This window comes from Aethalodelphis obliquidens, unplaced genomic scaffold (assembly GCF_003676395.1).
Source record: "Aethalodelphis obliquidens isolate GAN/ISIS:26980383/991018 unplaced genomic scaffold, ASM367639v1 scaffold31, whole genome shotgun sequence".
NCBI lineage: Eukaryota > Metazoa > Chordata > Mammalia > Artiodactyla > Delphinidae > Aethalodelphis > Aethalodelphis obliquidens.
In genome coordinates, this window is record NW_020837975.1 from 6203083 (window position 1) to 6224000 (window position 20918).

The window sequence follows — 20918 nt, forward strand, 5'->3', positions numbered from 1 at the left end:
TTCTAACTTCATTGGTTTACACGCACTGTCCAACTTTCCCAACGCCACTTGCTGAAGAGACTTCTTTTTCCCATTGTACATTCTTGCCTCCTTTGTCAAAGAGTAATTGACTGTAGGTGTGTGGGCTTATTTCTGGGAAGAGTCGTGCTATTTCATTTTTACCGGCCCCCACCAATCATGTAGCTGGCCCTGCCAAACAGACAGGGTCCCTCCCTCATGGGGGTTTCACTCTGGTAGGGAGATGGATGGTGAGCTGAATAACTATATTACATAAAACTGCCCTCTGCCCGGAGCTGGCATCCTCTCCTGGACCCCTTAGCTTCCTAGGGTTGGGGTCCCCTGCCGGTGTCGGGTCCTTGTCTGGGGCCCTGGAAGCGGTGTTCTGGAGCAGAGCTGGGCTCCCTGTGACCCCCAGCCCGGCCACCCCCCAGGAGCACATCGCCAAGCAGTTCGGGATGATGCAGTCCCAGATTGGCTATGACATCCTGGCCGAAGACACCATCACGGCCCTGCTGCACAACAACCGCAAGCTCCTGGAGAAGCACATCACCAAGACGGAGGTGGAGACCTTCGTCAGCCTGGTGCGGAAGAACCGGGAGCCCAGGTGGGCCCCCCTCCCCCGCCATACCACCCCCCTCCCCCCTCCCACTGCTGCCCAGGGGAGAAAGCTGCTGGTGCTGGCTGTTAAATATTGAAATCCTTCTGCACTTGTTGATAAACTGCCACCTCTCTGAGGCCCTGGCCCCCCAGCCCCTCCCTATGTCCCCTCCCATATTTGGCCCAACCTAGCAACAAGGGGGTTGACTCCGGGTAGAGCAGGAGGCCCCCAGACCCTTCTCCAGCGGCCAAGCCAGTGCCTGCATTGGATCAGTTAAATATTTTGAATATCACTCCTTCCTTGTGTCTCCTTTCCTCTGACCCTCTGGACTCCCATCGAGCCCCAGGGTGATGACTGTGGGTCATCCCTCCCCAGGGAGCCGGGAGTCCACATCCCTGTCTACAAGCTTTGAGAAGGTTGCAGGAGCAGCAAACTCCAAGTGCCAGGGAGCTGGTGCTGCCAGCTGGGGAAGGAGCAGGGTGGGCTTTGTCCCCACTGGGGGGCCACCTCTGAGTCCCTCACCCCACCCCTGCTGTCACCACTCCAGGTTCCTGGACTACCTCTCTGACCTGTGTGTGTCCAACCACATCGCCATCCCCGTCACCCAGGAGCTCATCTGCAAGTGTGTGCTGGACCCCAAGAACAGTGACATTCTCATCCAGACCGAGTGAGCCGGCTGTGCTGTCTCCTACCTGCAGCTCACATCCCCCCCGCCAGGCCTCCACCCTGCCCGGACCCCCCGCTGCCTTAGAGCTGGGGCCCTGTCTGGGTTCACGCTAGAACCTGCAGGCTCTCTGCAGATACCCAGTACCTGCTGTGTGGCCAGCTCGGAGCTCGGCACTGTGTGGGGGAGGGGATGGGGGCACAGAGGAGAATGAGCCCAGGCCCCTGCCTTCCAGAAGCTCATGGTCTGTCTGGGGTCGCAAGCTGGAGGTGGGTCCCACAGGGGAGGCAGCCTGACTGGCCCTCAGCCCAGCTCTGGGAGGGGAGGTCTGTGTGGCCGGGGGTGCTCGGGGAGGGCTCTGGGCCCCGCTCCCTGTGATGGGTTCCGTCGGTCTGCAGGCTTCGGCCCGTGAAGGAGATGGCGCAGTCCCTTGAGTACCTGAGCATCGAGTACTCAGAGGAGGAAGTGTGGCTCATGTGGACCGACAAGAACAACGAGCACCATGAGAAGAGCATCAGGCAGCTGGCCCAGGAGGCGCGGGCCGGCAACGCCCACGATGAGAACGTGCTCAGCTACTACAGGTGCCTCATGCTCCTCCCAGGGGGCCTCGCCAGGCCCTGCCCCGGGACGAGCCCCAGCAGCTTCGCGGGGGCTCCTGCCTCTGCCTTCACCAGGGAGGCTAAGTGATGGGTGACTGGGCGGCCCGAGGAGCACTGGGTGGCCTGAGGCCGGGCTCAGCACAGTGGTGAGGCCTGAAACAAACCCACACCTGTCCCCATACATTCGTATTTAAAAAATAAGAATACTAGATAACACTCATCAAGGGCTCACTGTCTCCTGGGCACTGGTCAAAACACTCACCCAATCACTCATTTCAGCCTCACGACAACCCTGTGAAGTAGAGACTATCATTACTCGCATTATAAAGTTGAGGAGACAGGCACAGAGAGGTAAAGGAACTTGCCCAAGGTGACACAGCTGTAAGCAGGGAGCCACGATCCAAACCCAGGCTGCCTGGCCATGGAGCCTGGGGTAGGTAATGCAGGCCTCCGAGGAGGAGGCAGAGGGCATGACTTGGTGCAGAACAAAGCTTCCTACAGCCTTCATTTCTATAGCTCTTCCACCCTGGTCTTGCACCCTCCCCTCCTCTGTCTCCCAGTCTTGCCCTCAACCCCCTGCCCGAGCAGGGTTCCTCTTACCGAGCTCTCCTCCCTTCCCCCTCCCAGCCTTTCTCTGTGCCATCCCTCTTCCCATGAAGACCTGTCCTGGCTGAGCCAGAAGCACCTTCCTCCTTAGCAAAGAGGGGAGATTTGCTATTACTCAATCCCAGACTGTGTTTCTGTCCACTTGGCTTGCTCAGAATTGGGTTCTGTTACGGTGGCTGGTGCGTGGTTTAACCTAAGTCCCTTTGCCACTTTCTCAAGTCCTCAGCAGGCCCAGGCCTGTGCCAGCAGCCCTTGCGAGCCCACCTGCCACGTCCTCACCGTCCTCCCTGTCCCGCAGGTACCAGCTGAAGCTCTTTGCCCGCATGTGCCTGGACCGGCAGTACCTGGCCATCGATGAGATCTCTCAGCAGCTGGGCGTTGACCTCATCTTCCTGTGCATGGCGGACGAGATGCTGCCCTTTGACCTGCGTGCCTCCTTCTGCCACCTGATGCTGCATGTGCACGTGGACCGTGACCCCCAGGAACTGGTCACGCCCGTCAAGTTCGCCCGCCTCTGGACTGAGATCCCCACGGCTATCACCATCAAGGAGTGAGCTGGGTGGAGGCGGGTGGGCAGGGTTCGGCGGGAGGGGGAGGATCTCAGGGGACCCTCATGCCTCGCTGCCTCCACCCCCAGCTATGATTCCAACCTCAACGCCTCCCGAGATGACAAGAAGAACAAGTTTGCTAGCACCATGGAGTTCGTGGAGGACTACCTCAACAACGTGGTCAGCGAGGCCGTGCCCTTTGCCAATGAGGAGAAGAACAAGCTCACCTTTGAGGTGGGCTGGGGTCAGCAGCACGCTGGCTTGCCCCCTCCTGGGTCTTGGTCACTCCCCAGGGTAGGGTGTGGGATATACGACCTCACTTCCCTCAGTGCCCCCGCCACTGCAGGGAGACCTCATAGATCGCTGGGAGGGAGGCTTCTCTCCTGACGCCCCGGAGAGGGCTGCCTCCCGGTCGTCCACTCACCACATCAGCCCAGGGCTGGGTCACGGGCCCCTGGCAGGAGCCACCCGCCACTTCTTGCATTTCTGCCCTGTCCTCCCCACAGTGGCCTCCTCTGCAGGCCTCTCTTCCTCGGTAACCCTCTGGGGTCAGGCTGCCCTTGTCTGGGACTCTTTGGTTCCGCGTCCATGCAGCCTTGACATCCTAGAGCCTTTCCCGAGGAATCTGTCCCTCATTATACTCCCTGGGCTGGCCTCACCCACAAGACCACGCCTTTCATGAGGCCCCACCCACCACACTTTGGCCCCACCCACACTCACCTCGGCCCCACCCCTCTCCGCAGGTGGTCAGCCTGGCGCACAACCTCATCTACTTCGGCTTCTACAGCTTCAGCGAGCTGCTGCGGCTCACACGCACTCTGCTGGGCATCATCGACTGCGTGCAGGGCCCCCCAGCCATGCTGCAAGTCTATGAGGACCCAGGCGGTGAGGCTTTGCTCCGCCGGGCCATCCGCTACCCACCCTAGTGTTTCTCAGTCTCCTTTTACCTTTCCCATCGACCCTCCTGTGCCTCCTGCCTCCTGGCTCTTCTGCCAGTGAGTGTCTTAAGCCCCAGTCTCCTCCAGCCTTGGCTGGACCAGAGAGGCTGTGGAGACCCTGGGGTCTGGGCGAGTTGCCTTCCTACATAGCCTGGTCTTGAGGGAGATAATGACACCCTGCAGGGGAGCTCCCAGTCAGATGCGGGGACACACCCTGCTATCAAGAGGAAACAGCCCAGCCGTCAGGGACACCCACTGGTGGCAAAAAATCATTCAAACAAAAAGTGCACGGAGGCTGACCCCTGGCCTTTAGTGCTCTCCACACAGTGTCCCCTGAGTCCCCCGTGCTCTGTAACAGCTCTCGTGATTTCCCACATGAGAATTCTCACTGATCTCCCCACACAGTTCACCTTTGCCCTGGCCCTCCCTTCTTTTCCCAGCTTTGGCTGAAAGCTCACCTCCCCCAGGAAGTCTTCCTGGGGTGGAGGAAGCCCTGCCCCTTCCTTAGGGTGGCTTTGCCCTGCAGCTGAGAGAGACAGAGTCAGACCAGGTGCTCCTGCCGTGTGTCCTCTGTGACCCCCTCCTGCTCGCCGCTCTGCAGGCAAGAACGTGCGGCGGTCCATCCAGGGAGTGGGGCACATGATGTCCACCATGGTGCTGAACCGCAAGCAGTCTGTCTTTGGCGCCCCCAGCCTGCCTGCCGGCGCCGGTGCCCCTGAGCCGCTGGACAGAAGCAAGTTTGAGGAGAATGAGAACATTGTGGTGATGGAGACCAAACTGAAGATTCTGGAAATCTTGCAGGTGGCTGGGCCAGGAGCGTGGCGGGAGGTGTTAGGAACAGGGCAGGAGAACGGGGGGCAGGTATGAGGAGGTTGGTGAGGTGAACCCCCCTCAGATCATAGTATCTAGTGCTGGGAGGCTCCACGATGAGCCGTCTAGCCCAGTGGGTAGCCCAGTGGGTCTCAAAGTGTGGTCCTCCGACCAGGAGCATCAGCCTCACCTGGGAACTTAGAAATGCAGGTTCTTGGGCCCCACCTGGGACTTACGGATCAGAGACACTGGAGGTGGGGCCTGTTGTCTGTGCGGTAACAAGCCCTGCTAGTGGTTCTGGTGCGCGCTGTCCCCTCATTGTCCAGATGAGGGAAGGGAAAGCGGGGAGGGGACTCTTCTGCAGTCACACAGGTTTTGAAGCAGAGCTAGAGATTTGAGAGCTTGTTTACTGGTGGGGTGGACACCGTCATCCTTCTTCTGGGTGTCTTCTGGGTCTGAGACTCCTCAGCAGCACTTGGGGAAGGGGCTTTATAGGGTCCTGAGAAGGGATAAGGACCCTTTGCTTTTGCTGTGCTTCCACCAGAGGATGGGAAGGGTAATGCAGTGATGTCCCTGGGGACCCAGTCTGGGCAGGGTCTGTTTAGGGGAGTCAGAAGAGGGGACTTCTAACTCATTCTGGGGGCTGGGGGCTTCCAGATCTGAGTCCTGGGTGTGGCCAGAGGCTCTGTGCCCCATGATGACAGAGGATAGAGGTCAGTCAGGGGTGTCTGCAAACCCTGTGTCCTCACCCCCCACCCCGCCTCTCCTGCTCCCCCATAGTCCTTGGTTCCCTCCTACTCCCAGGAACCCCAGGGTCTGTTTGGCAGAGACGGATAGGAGGACAAGAGTCGGCCTTTGGACCTGGGGAGCTGCCTTCCCATCCCTGTTAGCGTCCAGCCTGGGAAAGAGGGACTGAGTGGGCTGTGACGGTGGGGGGGGGGGTCTCTTCCTCATTCTGAGAGGAGGTACCATTCACCATCACTGAGGCAGGAGCTGGGGAGAGGGCGCCCTGGACCTCCCTGGGAAGAGGAGTCTTTATTTATTTATTTATTTTTATTGAAGTATAGTTGATTTACAACATTGTGTTAGATTTCTGCTGTATAGCAAGTGATTCAGTTATACATATATCCACATGCTTTTTAAATATTCTTTTCTATTATGGTTTTTCACAGGGTACTGAATATAGTTCCCCGTGCTAAACAGTAGGACCTTGTTGTTTATCCATCCTGTATATAATAGTTTATGTCTGCTCATCCCAAACTCCCAATCCTTCCCTCCCGCACACCCCCGTTTCCCTTGGCAACCACAAGTCTGTTCTCTGTGTCTGTGAGTGTGCTTCTGTTTCGTAGGTAGGTTCATTTGTGTTGTACATTAGATTCCACATATAAGTAATATTGTATGGTATTTGTCTTTCTCTGTTTGACTTACTTCACTTAGTATGATAATCTCCAGGTCCATCCATGTTGCTGCAAATGACATTATTTCGTTCTTTTTAATGGCTGACTTACATTCCATCGTGTATATGTACCCCATCTTCATTATCCATTCCTCTGTCAATGGCCATTTAGGTTGTTTCCATGTCTTGGCTGTTGTGAATAGTACTGCTATGAACATAGGGGTACAGGTATCTTTTTGAATTATATTTTTGTCCAGATAATATGCCAGGAGTGGGATTGCTGGGTCATACGGCAGCTCCATTTTTAGTTTTTTGAGGAACCTCCATACTGTTTTCCACGGTGGCTGCACCAGCATGCCTTCCCTGGGTAGGGGAGTCTTGATGTTGTTGGTTGTGTTGTCCCATAGGGTCCTGAACATCAATGCTGAGCCTCCGGAGTGCTGGAACTTGTTCGGGGTGGCCCCTCACTCTTCCTAGAGCGAGATTGGCCTCCTGACCTCAGACCGGTCCTCACCCCATCCTCTCCTCCTTCTCCAGTTCATCCTCAATGTCCGCCTGGATTACCGCATCTCATACCTGCTGTCTGTCTTCAAGAAGGAGTTTGTGGAGGTGTTTCCCATGCAGGACAACGGGGCTGATGGCACAGCCCCGGCCTTCGACTCCGCCAGTGAGCCCCCACCCTTCCCTTCACCCTGACTTCATGCCGAGGCTGTGTGACTCGCCCAGGGGTACACAGCCGTGGGCTGCGGCCTGGGGTCACTTCAGGCCAGCTCCCCAGCCTTGCCCCCATTTCCCAGTCTGCAAGGGCCTTTCCTCTCCATTGTCTCATTTAATTGCCCCAATGAGGGCACGGGGCAGGGGTCATCCCCTCCATTTCCTAAATGGGGAAACTGAGGCCCACAGCGGGGCAGGGACTTGCCCAAGGCCACAGTTGGTCACAGGCTGAGCCGGACCAGCACCCCCAGCCCAGAGCTCTGCTCGCCCCGGCAGGGCAGGGTGGCTGATCTGGTCCCTGCCATGGTTGGTTCCACCTCTGCCGCCAGAAGAGTCAGGCAGAGGGGCTGCCAACCAGCCAGTGTGGGGAAGGGGGTGGTTTGGGCGTCTCCCTGCCCCCTCTCCCCAGTGCTCCCCATCTTTCCTGGACATGGACCAGCCACTTGCCTTCATCTGCGCCCTCTTGCTCCCCACAGCCGCCAACATGAACCTGGACCGCATCGGGGAGCAGGCGGAGGCCATGTTTGGAGTGGGGTGAGGCCAGGGTTGAGGCTGGGGGTTGTGGATGGGGTTGGGTGGGTGATGCGGACACAGGCTTGAGACCCCTCCCCCCTCGGTTAATCCTCCTGCAGACCCTTACCAGGCTCTGGGGTGGGGGTGCCCCGGCTTTGCACTCTGACCCTCCCTTGCCTGCCCAGGCCCAGTGATATCGGGACCACTTGGGCCCCACTGTCATCCTGGTCATCCCCCTGCCTCCCCTCAGGGCAGTTGTGCCTTTGTGTGTCAGGACTTGGGCCAGGTGGCTGGAGGGATGTCCCTGTGTCCCACAGCAGGGAGGGCAGCCTGCTCTTCAGAGGGCTGGAGCAGGGTGGGGAGGGTCACCCCAGGAGCTGGGGGCTCTTAACTATTTCTGTGCCATGCCTTTGGCGTCTGGTGAAGGCTTTGGCTCCCTTCTCAGAATGGCGTTTTAATTTTTTATTTATTTATTTATTTTTGCCATATGCGGGCTTCTCACTGTTGTGGCCTCTCCCGTTGCGGAGCACAGGCTCCGGACGCGCAGGCTCAGCGGCCATGGCTCATGGGCCCAGCCGCTCCGTGGCATGTGGAATCTTTCCGGACCGGGGCACGAACCTGTGTCCCCTGCATCGGCAGGCAGACTCTCAACCACTGCGCCACGAGGGAAGCCCTTTTTAAAATTTTTTTTTTATTTTTGACTGTGCCGTGCGGGATCCTAATTTTCCGACCAGGGATTGAATCCGGGCCCACGGCAGTGAAAGCGCTGAGTCCTAACCACTGGACTACCAGGGAATTCCCAGAATGGCGTTTTTAAATTCATAAAATAGTGCACACAAAATTACAAAGGAAACCAATGGCATTGAGATGCAGTTATCAAAATACTGGAGAAAACAAATTTGAAGTGACAGTTATATATGTGTGCCTCTCTATTAGCACATTAAATAACAATCCGTGCCTGGGGTGTAATTAGTACCATTACTTTGAAGTCTTGATGACTGTAAATGATATTTTGCAAATTTCTATAGCAACTCTTAGGTGATGGGAAAACATCTGTGATTTTTTTATTGGTGACAAAGTCACAGGTACCGCTAATTTTTTCTCACTGAAGGAAATGCTACGTTTTGGTGAAAGGTTGGTGAAAAGAAAGATGGATGTTTCCCCCCACCTCTGTTCACAGCCCCAGCCTCTAGCCATGAATCCCTTGGGGGTGTCTGTGGGTCCCCTGTGAAGAGTCCCTGCCTCAGCTGTTGTGTGGGACCTCAGGGGACACAGGGATCCCTGGGGTGCTCAGGGTGACAGCTGTTTGCAAAGTGAGGAGGAAACATCAATATTTTTAGCCAGCGTGACATGGGGCACCACGGCTACCTAATGGGTGGCAGGGAGCCTGCTTGTCCCCTGGGCCCCAGGAAGGCGCCGGCCGTGCCCCCCATCACCCTCCTCCCCCCCCTCCCCCCCGGAGGACGAGCAGCATGCTGGAGGTGGACGACGAGGGTGGCCGCATGTTCCTGCGTGTGCTCATCCACCTCACCATGCACGACTACGCGCCCCTGGTCTCGGGGGCCCTGCAGCTGCTCTTCAAGCACTTCAGCCAGCGCCAGGAGGCCATGCACACCTTCGAGCAGGTGCTGGCTCCCCTGCCAGAGCGCCCGGCCCTTGGGGAGCGGGAGGAAGGCCCGAGGGGGCTTCTCGGGAGCCAGCAGGGACCGAGCAGGTGGGCTGCAGACTGGACGCTAGGTGGGGATGCCAGGACGGAGCAGCTCACAGCCCCGGGGCAGCTCGAGATGCCTCCCTGGGGTGTTTGGCCTTGCCGAGCCCCTTAAAGGGGGAGCTGCGTCTTGGCCACCTCAGCCTCCTCTTAGCCTGGCTCCAGGCCTGTCATGTCTTATGAGGTGGACAGCACTTTACAGATGGCACACTCTATCACGTGCACCTTTGCTAGTAAGTGCTTTGAATCATGCCTAGTGTGCACTCAGCCTTCACCAAGGGGACTGGCTTTGTCACTGTGATGTCGTGTGGTCTCGACCGCTCCCTGTGAGAGGGGAGTGGTATTTAATGAGCGAGCGCCGTGTACCAGGCACTGAGCCCTGGGCTTACATTCATGTAATTCTCCAAGCAGCCCGACAGCGTGGTTTCTACTCTCATTCCTGTTTTACAGGTGGGAGAAATTGAGGCCCAGGGGGCTTTAGCTTTCTTCCCTTACCCACTGACCCAGAGCGGATAAGGCGGGATAGGAGTCAGGGTTCAGTTCCCAGCATTCAGTGATGTCAGTATGCCTTACCCGGCCCTGTTCAGGTTTTGCGTGAACAACTGACAGGCCACAGCAGCACGTGACACGAGTCAGTGAATAACTGAAGCCAGCTGATGACGCAGCTCATGACCGGGGGTGCAGGGAAGCCTGTGGCCATCAGGGAAGGCTTCCTGGAAGCAGTGGACTTAGAACAGAGTCATAAATTCCGAGTAGGATCTGGCTCGGTGGAGAGGAGCAGTTGTAGAGTGGAGATGCCAGGAGCAGAGAGGCCGGGATAGTGCAGCGCTGGGAGTCTCTATGAGGCAGTGGACCTGGGGGTGCTCTCTCACCAGGCACGCCTGTCCTTGACCTTCAGGTGCAGCTGCTGATCTCAGCCCAGGACGTGGAGAACTATAAGGTGATCAAGTCGGAGCTGGACCGGCTGCGGACCATGGTGGAGAAGTCGGAGCTGTGGGTGGACAAGAAGGGCAGCGGCAAGGGCGAGGAGGTGGAGGCAGGCGCCGCCAAAGACAAGAAGGAGGTGTGCGGGGTGCGGGAGTGGGGGCAGGGCCCCCGCGAGGGCTGGGCCTGGCTGACCCCGCTCCCTGTGCCCCCAGCGGCCCGCGGACGAGGAGGGCTTTCTGCACCCGCCTGGGGAGAAGAGCAGCGAGAACTACCAGATCGTCAAAGGCGTGAGTGGCCGGGTCCTTGGGCGTGGGTCTGCGGGCCGGCCTCTTCCGCCTCCGCTCCCCGCCGCCTTGGAAGATATCCTCCAGCTTTCCTTGAGTGTTGAAAACAACTCTGCCAAGGTCCAGATGGAATTATTTTAAAGCCGAAGGAACTTAATGAAATTCCATCTTACAGTCATGTTGTTGTGTTAGCTTTGATGGGTGGAATTGGGCTTTTAGTTCTTTCCTGCCGTGCTGCAGGGATCTGATTCAGCGGCCGTGGCCTCCTTCCCTCTTCCTGTCCCCGGTGTGAGCTGGGGCTTGGCTGTGGTCGGCTGAGGGGTGGGTCGGGCAGAGGGGAAGCTTGAGGAAGTGGGAAGGGGCCCTGGGCTCACCCTCCCCTCCCCCAGATCCTGGAGCGGCTGAACAAGATGTGCGGTGTCGGGGAGCAGATGAGGAAGAAACAGCAGCGGCTGCTCAAGAACATGGATGCCCACAAGGTCATGCTGGACCTGCTGCAGATCCCCTATGACAAGGTGACACCCGACTTCTGACCTCTGACTCCCCGGGGCAGCTTCACCCTGAACCCTGACCCAACCCAAACCACACACTAACCCCTGATGCTGACCTAACCCGGCCTCACCCTGACCTTTTACCTTGGCCTGCCCCACATACCTTGACCCCTGAATCCAGTCTTAGTGTCATCTTGACCTTTGACCTTCCACCCCTCATCCTGATCCACTTTGACCTTGAATTGACTCCAGTCTCACCCTGATTCTTGACTCTGACCCCAGCTTCTGTTTCCCTCTCTGGTCTAATCCTCATACTCTCAGCATCATTTTAACCTTTGACCCTCAACTTCCTTACCCTGACCTATGTTAACCCTAATCTGACTCCAGTCTCTCCTTGGCCCATGACTTGGATTCTGTACCCCAGCCTCACCCTGACCTCTTACCCTGACTGTCCCCAAGCCCACCCTGGCCCGTAACTGCAGACATGGCCTCATCTCCACCACGGACCCCTCCCCTTGACTGATCTTGATCTTGATATTTCTCCAGCTTCACCCCACTCTTGACCCTGACACCCCCTCAGTGTTCACCTGATCCCGACCCATTAGCCTTGCTCCCCGACTCCAGCCTCATCTCAGCCTCTGACCCTCAGTCCCTCACACGTTTCCATATCCTGACCCACCTTGAACCTGGCCACCTTGGGGTCCCAATCCTGAGCCCTGACCCACCCCCACACCCGTCTGCGCTCTGGCCCCAGACCCGGCCCGGCCTTCACCCTGTGGTGGTCCCAGCACCCTCTCCCCTCCTGTCTGCGTCCAGGGCGATGCCAAGATGATGGAGATCCTGCGCTACACACACCAGTTCCTGCAGAAGTTCTGCGCTGGGAACACCGGCAACCAGGCCCTGCTGCACAAGCACCTGCACCTCTTCCTCACGCCAGGGGTGAGGGCGTGGGGCCCGGGGCTCCGGGGCAGGGCTGGGCTGCGGGATCCCCCTCTCTGACGGACGTCCTGCCCCCCTGCAGCTGCTGGAGGCGGAGACCATGCAGCACATCTTCCTGAACAACTATCAGCTGTGCTCTGAGATCGGCGAGCCCGTGTTGCAGCACTTCGTGCACCTGCTGGCCACCCACGGGCGCCACGTGCAGTACCTGGACTTCCTGCACACCGTCATCAAGGCCGAGGGCAAGTACGTCAAGAAGTGCCAGGACATGATCATGACCGAGGTGAGGGCGGCCAAGGGGTGCTCGGGGAACTCGGGCAGCGGGCAGGCAGGACCCAGACTTGGAGGAGTCAGACAGTGGGTCATAGAGAGGCCTTGGGGTGCTGGGCTGTGGAGGGGACTTGGGGGAGAACTGAGGACACAGAGGCTGGTCTAGCAGAACTTGGGCTGCAGCCTAACAGGACTCAAGCAAGGCCCAGGAGAAATTAGGCGCCTTGTAGAACTCAGATAACGGGCCTGAGAGAACTCATTCCTTCATTTATCATTTATTGTCGTTTATCATTTATTGTCCTTTATTTACAAATCATGAGGCACCTGCTATGTACCAAGGACCCTGTATCCTTGGGGAAAATCAGTCAAATGAAAGCCCCGAGGGCAGTGTGCCGGGGGGACAGGGATCACAGCTTCTGTGCTCATTGCTAGGGCCCCAGGGTCTGGCACATAGTAGGTACTCAGTAAACAAGGGGTGAAGGGCTGAATCTAAATCTGGAACAGACATGCTCTCTGCTCTGGAGCACCTCAGAGTGGGGAGGAGCAGGGAGAGAAAGGAGCAAACACTCAAGTGAGATGAGGGACTTATCAACGAGACGTCGTGTCTGGAAGTGCTGTGCAGTGTCAATAATTAATTGCTATTATTATATTACCGTGACTAACCTAATCGCCGACACCAGAGGGGTGCAGTGTATGCTCCTCGAGGGTTTAAATTACAGCTATGGGAGCACAGGGGAGAGAGAGGGTGAGCCGGGAGAGGGTGGGATTACAAAGGACTTCCTGGAGGAGGCGCCTCTGAGACAAGCCCAAGTGGGATTTCTTTCCTTAGAGGAGGGGGGACTTCCTGAGTCTGGGGTTCGGTGTCCTAGCTAACAGCAGAGGGCCTGAGACATCGGGCAGCGGGCAGGGATGTCCCAAGGGTCAGGGAACCCCAGAAACTCAAGCACGGGAGGGTTTTCCTAAGTGTCGGGTGAGGGCTGGAATCAGAGTCCCAGAGTCCCAGTCTCTCCCTGGGAAGCACAGGAGAGGGCTGGGGCCCCGAGCCTGCTGGACTGAGGGGGTCTGATGTGCCCCCTTCCCACCCACAGCTGACCAACGCAGGTGACGACGTGGTCGTGTTCTACAACGACAAGGCCTCGCTGGCCCACCTGCTAGACATGATGAAGACTGCCCGGGACGGCGTGGAGGACCACAGCCCCCTCATGTACCACATTTCCCTGGTGGACCTGCTGGCCGCCTGCGCCGAGGGCAAGAACGTCTACACCGAGATCAAGTGCACATCCCTGCTGCCCCTGGAGGATGTAGTGTCTGTGGTGACACACGAGGACTGCATCACCGAGGTGGGGCCTGTGTGCACATGGGGATCCCGGGGGGCTGGGGGAGGGTGCGGGGGTGGGGAGCCAGCCCCTCAGCCCTGCTGGGTGGGGCAGGGGGAGGGAGGGAGGGAAAGTGGGGGAAGTAGACAGGGCTTGGGAGGTGGGGAGGTGGTGGGGACTCGGGCAGAGGAGCAAGGGGAGGGTCGGGAGGAATCAGGGAAGCGCAGAGAGGAAGACCCGGCTCGTGCCCTGACCTCCCGGCCCCGCCTGCCCAGGTGAAAATGGCCTACGTGAACTTTGTGAACCACTGCTACGTGGACACGGAGGTGGAGATGAAGGAGATCTATACCAGCAACCACATCTGGACACTCTTTGAGAACTTCACCCTGGACATGGCTCGGGTCCGTGCCTGTCGGGGTGTGGGCTGGCAGACAGACCATGGTGGGGGGCCAGCGGTCTTCCAGGGGGTGGGAGTGGAGGGGCCCCCAGGCATCAGTCTCTCCTACCCCAGGTCTGCAGTAAGCGTGAGAAGCGTCTGTCTGACCCCACCCTGGAGAAGTATGTGCTGACCGTCGTGCTGGACACCATCAACGCCTTCTTCAGCTCCCCGTTCTCTGAGAACAGCACCTCCCTGCAGGTGAGCTCCAGCTGCTGGTGGCTTCTGTGTGGGCGGGGGGGGGGGGGCGGGAGTCAGAATATATATATTCATATTTGCTTGTAGCTTATAAAGATACAGCAGAAGAATATAAACGTGTATTAGTTATCAATGCTGTGTAGCAAATTATCCCCAAATATAGCAGTTTAAAACCACAAACGTTTATTCTCTCACAGTTTCCGTGGGTTGGGAATTACAGGGGAAATTACCATAGAACAGGAATTCCTAAATTCACTTGGTACGATGGGTCCCAGGGTAGCCGGGGACACCTGGCAGCCCTTATGCACTGAAGACAACGTGTGACGATTACTGCAGTGGATGGCAGAGCCGAAGCAGGAGAATCTGACGCACAGAATCATCAGTGTTGGCTAGCTGGTCGTGGTGTCCCTAGAACTGAAAGAGGTAGACAGTCTTCTTAAAGCCTTTCTTATCCATAGAGGCAGAAGAGCTCTAGGCTGTGAACGGGTGTTGGACTTGAATCCCTGAGAGTCACAGCCCCTCAATCCCCAAATTCCCAGACTTGAGCCAGGTCACAGCCCAGAGCCCCTTGAAAGGAAGAGACCCAGGTTCCCTTGAGGAAGGACCCTGCTACACCACCTAATTCATAAAGAAACACTGGAAGGACACACAAGAAACCAATCAAAGGGCTGCCTATAGGTAGAGGGACTGAGGGTGGAGCGGGGATAGTGCTTCTGAGCGAAAAAAACACTGGGTCCCGCCCTCCCAGCCAGGATGGGCTTGTTTTGACACATATGTGTTTGGGCCCTGGGACCCCTTTGGGACTCTGGTGATGTGTATCAGCTTTCCCCACCTCTCATTAGCCACAGGGTAGAGCATGGGAGAATGGGGGTGACGGGGTCAAGACTTCTTTTTTTTTTTTAAGATTTTATTATTTATTTATTTATTTATTGGCTGTGCTGGGTCTTAGTTGCGGCCCTTGGGATCTTCTTTGAGGCGTGTAGGATTTTTCGTGGTGGCGCGCAGCCTTCTCTCTAGTTGTGGCGCGCAGGTTCCAGAGCACGTGGGCCCTGTAGTTTGTGGCACGCAGTCTCTCTAGTTGAGGCACATGAGCTCAGTAGTTGTGGCGCGCGGGCTTAGTTGCCCTGAAGCACATGGGATCTTAGTTCCCTGACCAGGGCTCGAACCTCCGTCCCCTGCCTTGTAAGGCAGATTCTTTACCACTGGACCACCAGGGAAGTCCCAAGACTTCTTTATTATTAATTATTTTTTTTGCGGTACGCGGGCCTCTCACTGTTGTGGCCTCTCCCGTTGCGGAGCACAGGCTCCGGACGGCATGTGGGATCTTCCCGGACCGGGGCACGAACCCGTGTCCCCTGCATCGGCAGGCGGACTCTCAACCACTGCGCCACCAGGGAAGCCCCCAAGACTTCTTGAAGTATTCTTTCTTATAACCTTTTGGTGTTTGAACCATGTAAATATATCCCCTTTCCACAATATTAATTTATCTGAAATTTTTTTAAAGGAAGAAAAGGTCAGCAATAGGGTTATAAGCCCCAGGCCTGGACCTTGGGGAGTTCTCACAGGGCTGCCATGTATAGTTGCGCAGGTTGTGCACTGCTGAGAGGAAAGGAGGTGCCTTTTTCCAACTGGCACAAAAACCCATGGTAGCTATTGGAGGCCTTATCCCTCCGCCCACGCCCAGACTCAGTAGGTTCTGGTCACCAGCCTGGGGCCGCCCAGGGTGGAGTGTGGGCCGGGCTGCGGCAGCAGGCACGTTGCCTCTTGCAGACACACCAGACGATCGTGGTGCAGCTGCTGCAGTCCACCACACGGCTGCTTGAGTGTCCGTGGCTGCAGCAGCAGCACAAGGGTTCCGTGGAGGCCTGCATCCGGACCCTCGCCATGGTGGGTGAGTGTGCTGGGGCACTGGCCAGCCCCTCCCCTCCACTTCTCTCTCCTCCCTTCCCCTTCTCTCTCCTCCCTCGGGATGCCCGCCCTCAAAGTAAACACCTTATCCCGAAGCTCGCCCATCAGCTGCTCCTAGGTGGTGCTCAGTAAGTCCTTCTTGGTGTCTAACTGGCGTCTTGGCAATTGAGAAAGGCTGTTTTCTCCTCTGAGGCAGTTCCCTGGAGGAGAGTGCTGGGTGACATCCCCCGAGCAGAGTTTCTTGGGCTTACAGATGGTCTCAGGCAGGAGGGAGAGTTAGGGAAGGGGAGGGGGGAGGCGGGAGAGTGGAGGGGTGAGGGGTCAGAGTGGAGCCAGGCTGGAAACGAAGAGGCAAAAATTCCCTCTTTTTACCCTAAAAAGGGAAGAGGGCACCTCAGTTCAAGTGGGGGCCAGGGTGGGGGCCCCTGCTCCCCAGGCCCCGTCCCCCAGTGCAACAGACCCTGAGCCTGGCCCCTCTGGCTGAGCCCTCACCCCCCACCAGCGCCCCGTCCCCTCTCCCCTCAGCAAAGGGCCGGGCTATCTCGCTGCCCATGGACCTGGATGCCCACATCAGCTCGCTGCTCAGCAGTGGCGCCAGCTGTGCAGTTGCCGCCCAGCGGAACGTCTCCAACTACAAGACGGCCCCGCGGGCCTTCCCCCGTGTCACACCCACCCCCAACCAGTGGGACTACAAGAACATCATCGAGAAGCTGCAGGTGGGCGTGGGGCTGGGGAGTGTCCCTCCCTGTGCTGCCCACGCTCCCTGGGAAGGGGCTGGTCAGCTCATCCACTCCTGGGGGCTGCTAGGGGCAGGGGACTGAGGGGCACCATTCCAGGGCTGGTGCTCGTGAAGGGGGCCGGTACACCCTTCGCTCCCAACAGCACCTTTGTGTTTAGAGAACACACTCTGTCCACTGTCTCACTGGCCTCTAGAGGGGGTGTGGTGAGTTACTATCCCCATGTGGCAGAAAATCGAGGCCCAGAGTGGGCAAAGGGTTTGCCCAAGGTCACACAGAGCTAGAGAAGGGGATGGGAGGAAAGCCAGGATATGCCCAGGGGCTCTGAGCAGACAGACATCATGCTCTGTCCTGGGTGGCTCCGTGGGCCCAGGGCCCCTCAGACAGGCACAGGCCAGTCCGTGGGGCGCTTTGGCGTTGGGGGAACGGCAGTCACGCCCTGGTCATCCCTTGGGCCTGGGTGGCCTGCATCTCGCCCAGCGGTGACCCTGCCCTCCCCACGCCACCCACCCCAGGACATCATCACGGCCTTGGAGGAGCGGCTGAAGCCCCTAGTGCAGGCCGAGCTGTCCGTGCTGGTGGACGTCCTGCACTGGCCCGAGTTGCTCTTCCTGGAGGGCAGTGAGGCCCACCAGCGCTGTGAGAGTGGAGGCTTCCTGTCCAAGTGAGTGGGATGCGGGGCCGGGGCATGGGGGTGGCAGGGGCACAGCGGCCCAGGACGGGGAAAGCCCATGGGATAAGAGGGCCGTGGTCAGGAACAGCAGCTGGAGGGGGGATGGGTCCGCCCCAAGTGTGCCCTCCTTCCCTGCCGGCCAGGCTGATCCAGCACACCAAGGACCTCATGGAGTCGGAGGAGAAGCTGTGTGTCAAGGTGCTGAGGACGCTGCAGCAAATGCTGCTTAAGAAGACCAAGTATGGGGACCGGGTGAGTGCCCAGGTCGGCTGGATGCCGGGCGGGCTTGGCCACGAGGTCCAGGGCCTCAGGACCAGGGCCGCTGGGCTGGGGGGTAGAGGGTGAAATGGGCCACCGTAGGCCTTGCTCCCTTCCCTGCAGGGCAACCAGCTGCGCAAAATGCTGCTGCAAAACTACCTCCAGAACCGGAAGTCCAGCTCGCGGGGGGACCTTCCAGACCCCATGGGCACCGGTCAGTCCCGCCTCTCCCCTGCTATGCCTCCGGGAGGCCCATTCGCTCTGGGCCCTTCCTTCCCTTCCCTCCACCTGCTCCCCCCTTAAGCGAGTTTGCCCATTCCAGGCCTGGACCAAGACTGGTCAGCGATCGCAGCCACCCAGTGCCGGCTGGACAAGGAGGGGGCCACCAAGCTGGTGTGTGACCTCATCACCAGCACCAAGAACGAGAAGATCTTCCAGGAGAGCATTGGCCTGGCCATCCGCCTGCTGGACGGTGGCAACACCGAGATCCAGGTGTGGAGGGGGGCCGGGCTGCGGGGGGCTCACCTCCTTGGGTGATGCCCTCTGCTCAGGAGGGGGACAGTGTGCCAGTCCCCAGGCCATGGGGGTGGGGCTGCAGGGCTGGGTGCTGGCGTCCAGTGCGAGTCCGGCTACGCATGGGAGGCTCTGCCTCCCATATCTGCCCCCGTGTCACGTGGCCCTTTTCTATCCCACACCCCCGCCCTGCTCCAGCCGGGCCTGGACCTGTCGCCCACCATCCCGCCCCCTATTAGTCCACCATTCTTGCCTCTCAGCCTCTGCTCAGGTCTCCTTCCCTCCTCTTCCACATCCTCAGCCTTTGGTGTCCAAGTAAAGGCCGACTATCTCCAAAAGCCCTCTCTGATTATTTTATCTCCCTTCATTTATTTACTCACTCATTCATCCTTCCCATAAGTCTGCATTTAGTAAGTGCCTTCTGTGTGTCTGGCAGTGTTCTAGGCGCTAAGGATTCAGCAGTGAAGGAAAGAGACAAAACCCATGTTCTCTTGGTACTCGTATCCTAGTGGGGACAGCAGTCCCTAACTGCAATCCCTGCGTAATACGGAGAGCATGCTGGATGGTGATAATTCAGGCAGGGGGTATCTCAGAAAGAGTGATGGGGAAGACCCCTGAGAGGGGACCGTTTGAATGAGGACCCGGAAGTGAGCACGTGAAGTGGGGCAGGGCGCACGGGGCAGAGCCGGCAGCAGAAGGCCATGAAGGGGAAGTGGCTGATGTGGCTGGAGGGGGTGGAGGAGGGATGAATGGGAGGAGCTGGGGTCAGGGAGGTGGCAGGCCATCACGTGGCCTCGTGGGCACTGTGGGCCCAGGCCTGCCCCTGGGGAAGATCCAGGGTTTTGAGCAGAGGAGGGACGTGACTTAGACTTCAGAGAGACCCCTCTAGCTGCTGTGTGGGGAACTGACGGAAGGTCAAGGGCAGATGCATGTGGGTAGGAAGCTAGTGCAGGCCTCTAGCATCACTGGCCCTTCCTCCTCCACCTCTGCTGGTCCTGACTGCCCCCCACCCCAGCCTTAGGTGCAGGGCACAGGGGCGTCTCTGTCTCCGCCACCTTGTCCCTGCAGCACAGGACTGAGCCCCCCGGGTCTCGCCGAGGGCTGCTTAGAGCCAGGCCTGGTGCTGAGGCTGCCCCCCGTCTCACTGTCCACCCGCAGAAATCCTTCTACAACCTGATGACGAGCGACAAGAAGTCAGAGCGCTTCTTCAAGGTGCTGCACGACCGCATGAAGCGGGCCCAGCAGGAGACCAAGTCCACGGTGGCTGTCAACATGAGCGACCTGGGCAGCCAGCCGCGCGAGGACCGGGAGCCAGCAGACCCCACCGCCAAAGGTCAGGCTCAGAGGGTGCAGGGTGAGTGGAGTCACGGGCCCCAGGGATGAGGACGTGGGCACAAGGCTGGGGACTGAGGGTGGGAACAGAGGGTGAGGGTGAGGGTCTGGCGGCTCCCCGCAGCCCCAGCCTAACCAGGCCTCACCCTGCAGGCCGCGTGGCCTCCTTCTGGATGCCCAGCTCCTCATCCCGCTATTCGCTGGGCCCCAGCCTGCGCCAGGGGCATGAGGTGGGCGAGCGCGTGCAGAGCAACGAGATGGGCACGTCCGTGCTCATCATGCAGCCCATCCTGCGCTTTCTGCAGCTGCTGTGTGAGAACCACAACCGAGACCTGCAGGTGAGGCCCTGCCCCATCTGACCCCGCCTCCCTGTTCCCGGCCCTGCCTCCCGACACCTGCCCCGCCTCCCCGGGCCTGCCCCACCTCCCGACCCCGCCCATACTCTGTGCCCCGCATCCGGCCTGGACACCACTGCTCTGAGGCTGGCAAGGCCCCCACCCCTGCAGCCTGCAGCACCACGGTCCCCAGGCGGGCCCCCCCCCCCCTGCTGCAGGGGTGCCCCCCCCCCCCCCCCCCCCCTCCTGTGCTCTTCAGAACTTCCTGCGCTGCCAGAACAACAAGACCAACTACAACCTGGTGTGCGAGACTCTGCAGTTCTTGGACATCATGTGCGGCAGCACCACGGGCGGTCTGGGGCTGCTGGGGCTCTACATCAACGAGGACAACGTGGGCCTCGTCATCCAGACCCTGGAGACCCTCACCGAGTATTGCCAGGGCCCCTGCCATGAGAACCAGGTGAGCCGTCGGAGTGGCGCCTGGCAGCGTGGACATGGGGGAGGATGGAGCAGGCCGGGCAGGGGACAGACCGAGGCCCCTGGAGCTGCCACGATTCTGAGGGTGCCCAGGCCCCGTGTCACCCGCCACCCCTGCCTCCCGCCAGACCTGCATCGTGACGCACGAGTCCAATGGCATAGACATCATCACTGCGCTGATTCTCAATGACATCAGTCCCCTGTGCAAGTACCGTATGGACCTGGTGCTGCAACTCAAGGTGGGGCCCTTGGCAGCCCACGTGAGCATGCGTGGGTGTGCATGTGATGCGCGTGTTGAGTGTACATGCTGGTGTGTGTGATGTTAGCATTGTGTGTGTGTGTGTGTGTGTGTGTGTGTGTGTGTGTGTGCGCGCGCGCGCGCAGTTTGGGCATCACGTGTGCAAGCATGGGTGACGTGCAGTTGTGTGATGTGTGCATGTTTGTACACACAAGTGTATGTGTGAGCAAACGTGTTGGATGTACACTTGCTCTAGAAGCAGACATGTTCTGGGTTTATCCGAGGGCCTCCTGTGTCCGTGTCTGCTGTCTGGGGGGTGCACAGGGTGGGGGAAGGTGGCCTGTGGGTGGACTAGATACGCAGCATCCTTCTCACAGCAAGCCCTGGGGGTAAGTGGGGAACAAGAAGGCCATGGGACTTACGGGCCAAGAGAGGCTGTTACGGAGTAGTCAGTGGAGGGGGTGGCAGGGGCCCTCAGACTGTGGCCTGTCC

At 58.7% G+C, this 20918-nt stretch overlaps 1 protein-coding gene across 3 annotated transcripts in view; it reads left to right on the top strand.

Annotated features, from left to right (window-relative positions):
- The window catches only part of ITPR3 (inositol 1,4,5-trisphosphate receptor type 3), a 66818-nt gene that overhangs the window by 36569 nt on the left and 9331 nt on the right, over positions 1-20918 (top strand). For 2 of the 3 annotated variants that reach the window (XM_027126985.1, XM_027126987.1), the window contains 28 exons: positions 432-604; positions 1146-1265; positions 1661-1843; positions 2766-3017; positions 3105-3249; positions 3759-3900; positions 4555-4754; positions 6697-6826; positions 7350-7406; positions 8845-9011; positions 9993-10157; positions 10234-10308; positions 10695-10820; positions 11613-11735; positions 11818-12018; positions 13094-13345; positions 13597-13722; positions 13833-13958; positions 15726-15846; positions 16389-16579; positions 17116-17264; positions 17417-17525; positions 17634-17745; positions 17854-18023; positions 19203-19377; positions 19530-19714; positions 19971-20171; positions 20317-20427. In XM_027126985.1, the coding sequence (XP_026982786.1) occupies positions 432-604; positions 1146-1265; positions 1661-1843; positions 2766-3017; positions 3105-3249; positions 3759-3900; positions 4555-4754; positions 6697-6826; positions 7350-7406; positions 8845-9011; positions 9993-10157; positions 10234-10308; positions 10695-10820; positions 11613-11735; positions 11818-12018; positions 13094-13345; positions 13597-13722; positions 13833-13958; positions 15726-15846; positions 16389-16579; positions 17116-17264; positions 17417-17525; positions 17634-17745; positions 17854-18023; positions 19203-19377; positions 19530-19714; positions 19971-20171; positions 20317-20427 (4287 nt within the window). The remainder of the gene's footprint in view (positions 1-431; positions 605-1145; positions 1266-1660; positions 1844-2765; positions 3018-3104; positions 3250-3758; positions 3901-4554; positions 4755-6696; positions 6827-7349; positions 7407-8844; positions 9012-9992; positions 10158-10233; positions 10309-10694; positions 10821-11612; positions 11736-11817; positions 12019-13093; positions 13346-13596; positions 13723-13832; positions 13959-15725; positions 15847-16388; positions 16580-17115; positions 17265-17416; positions 17526-17633; positions 17746-17853; positions 18024-19202; positions 19378-19529; positions 19715-19970; positions 20172-20316; positions 20428-20918) is intronic. The other variant, XM_027126986.1, reaches the window with a different exon arrangement.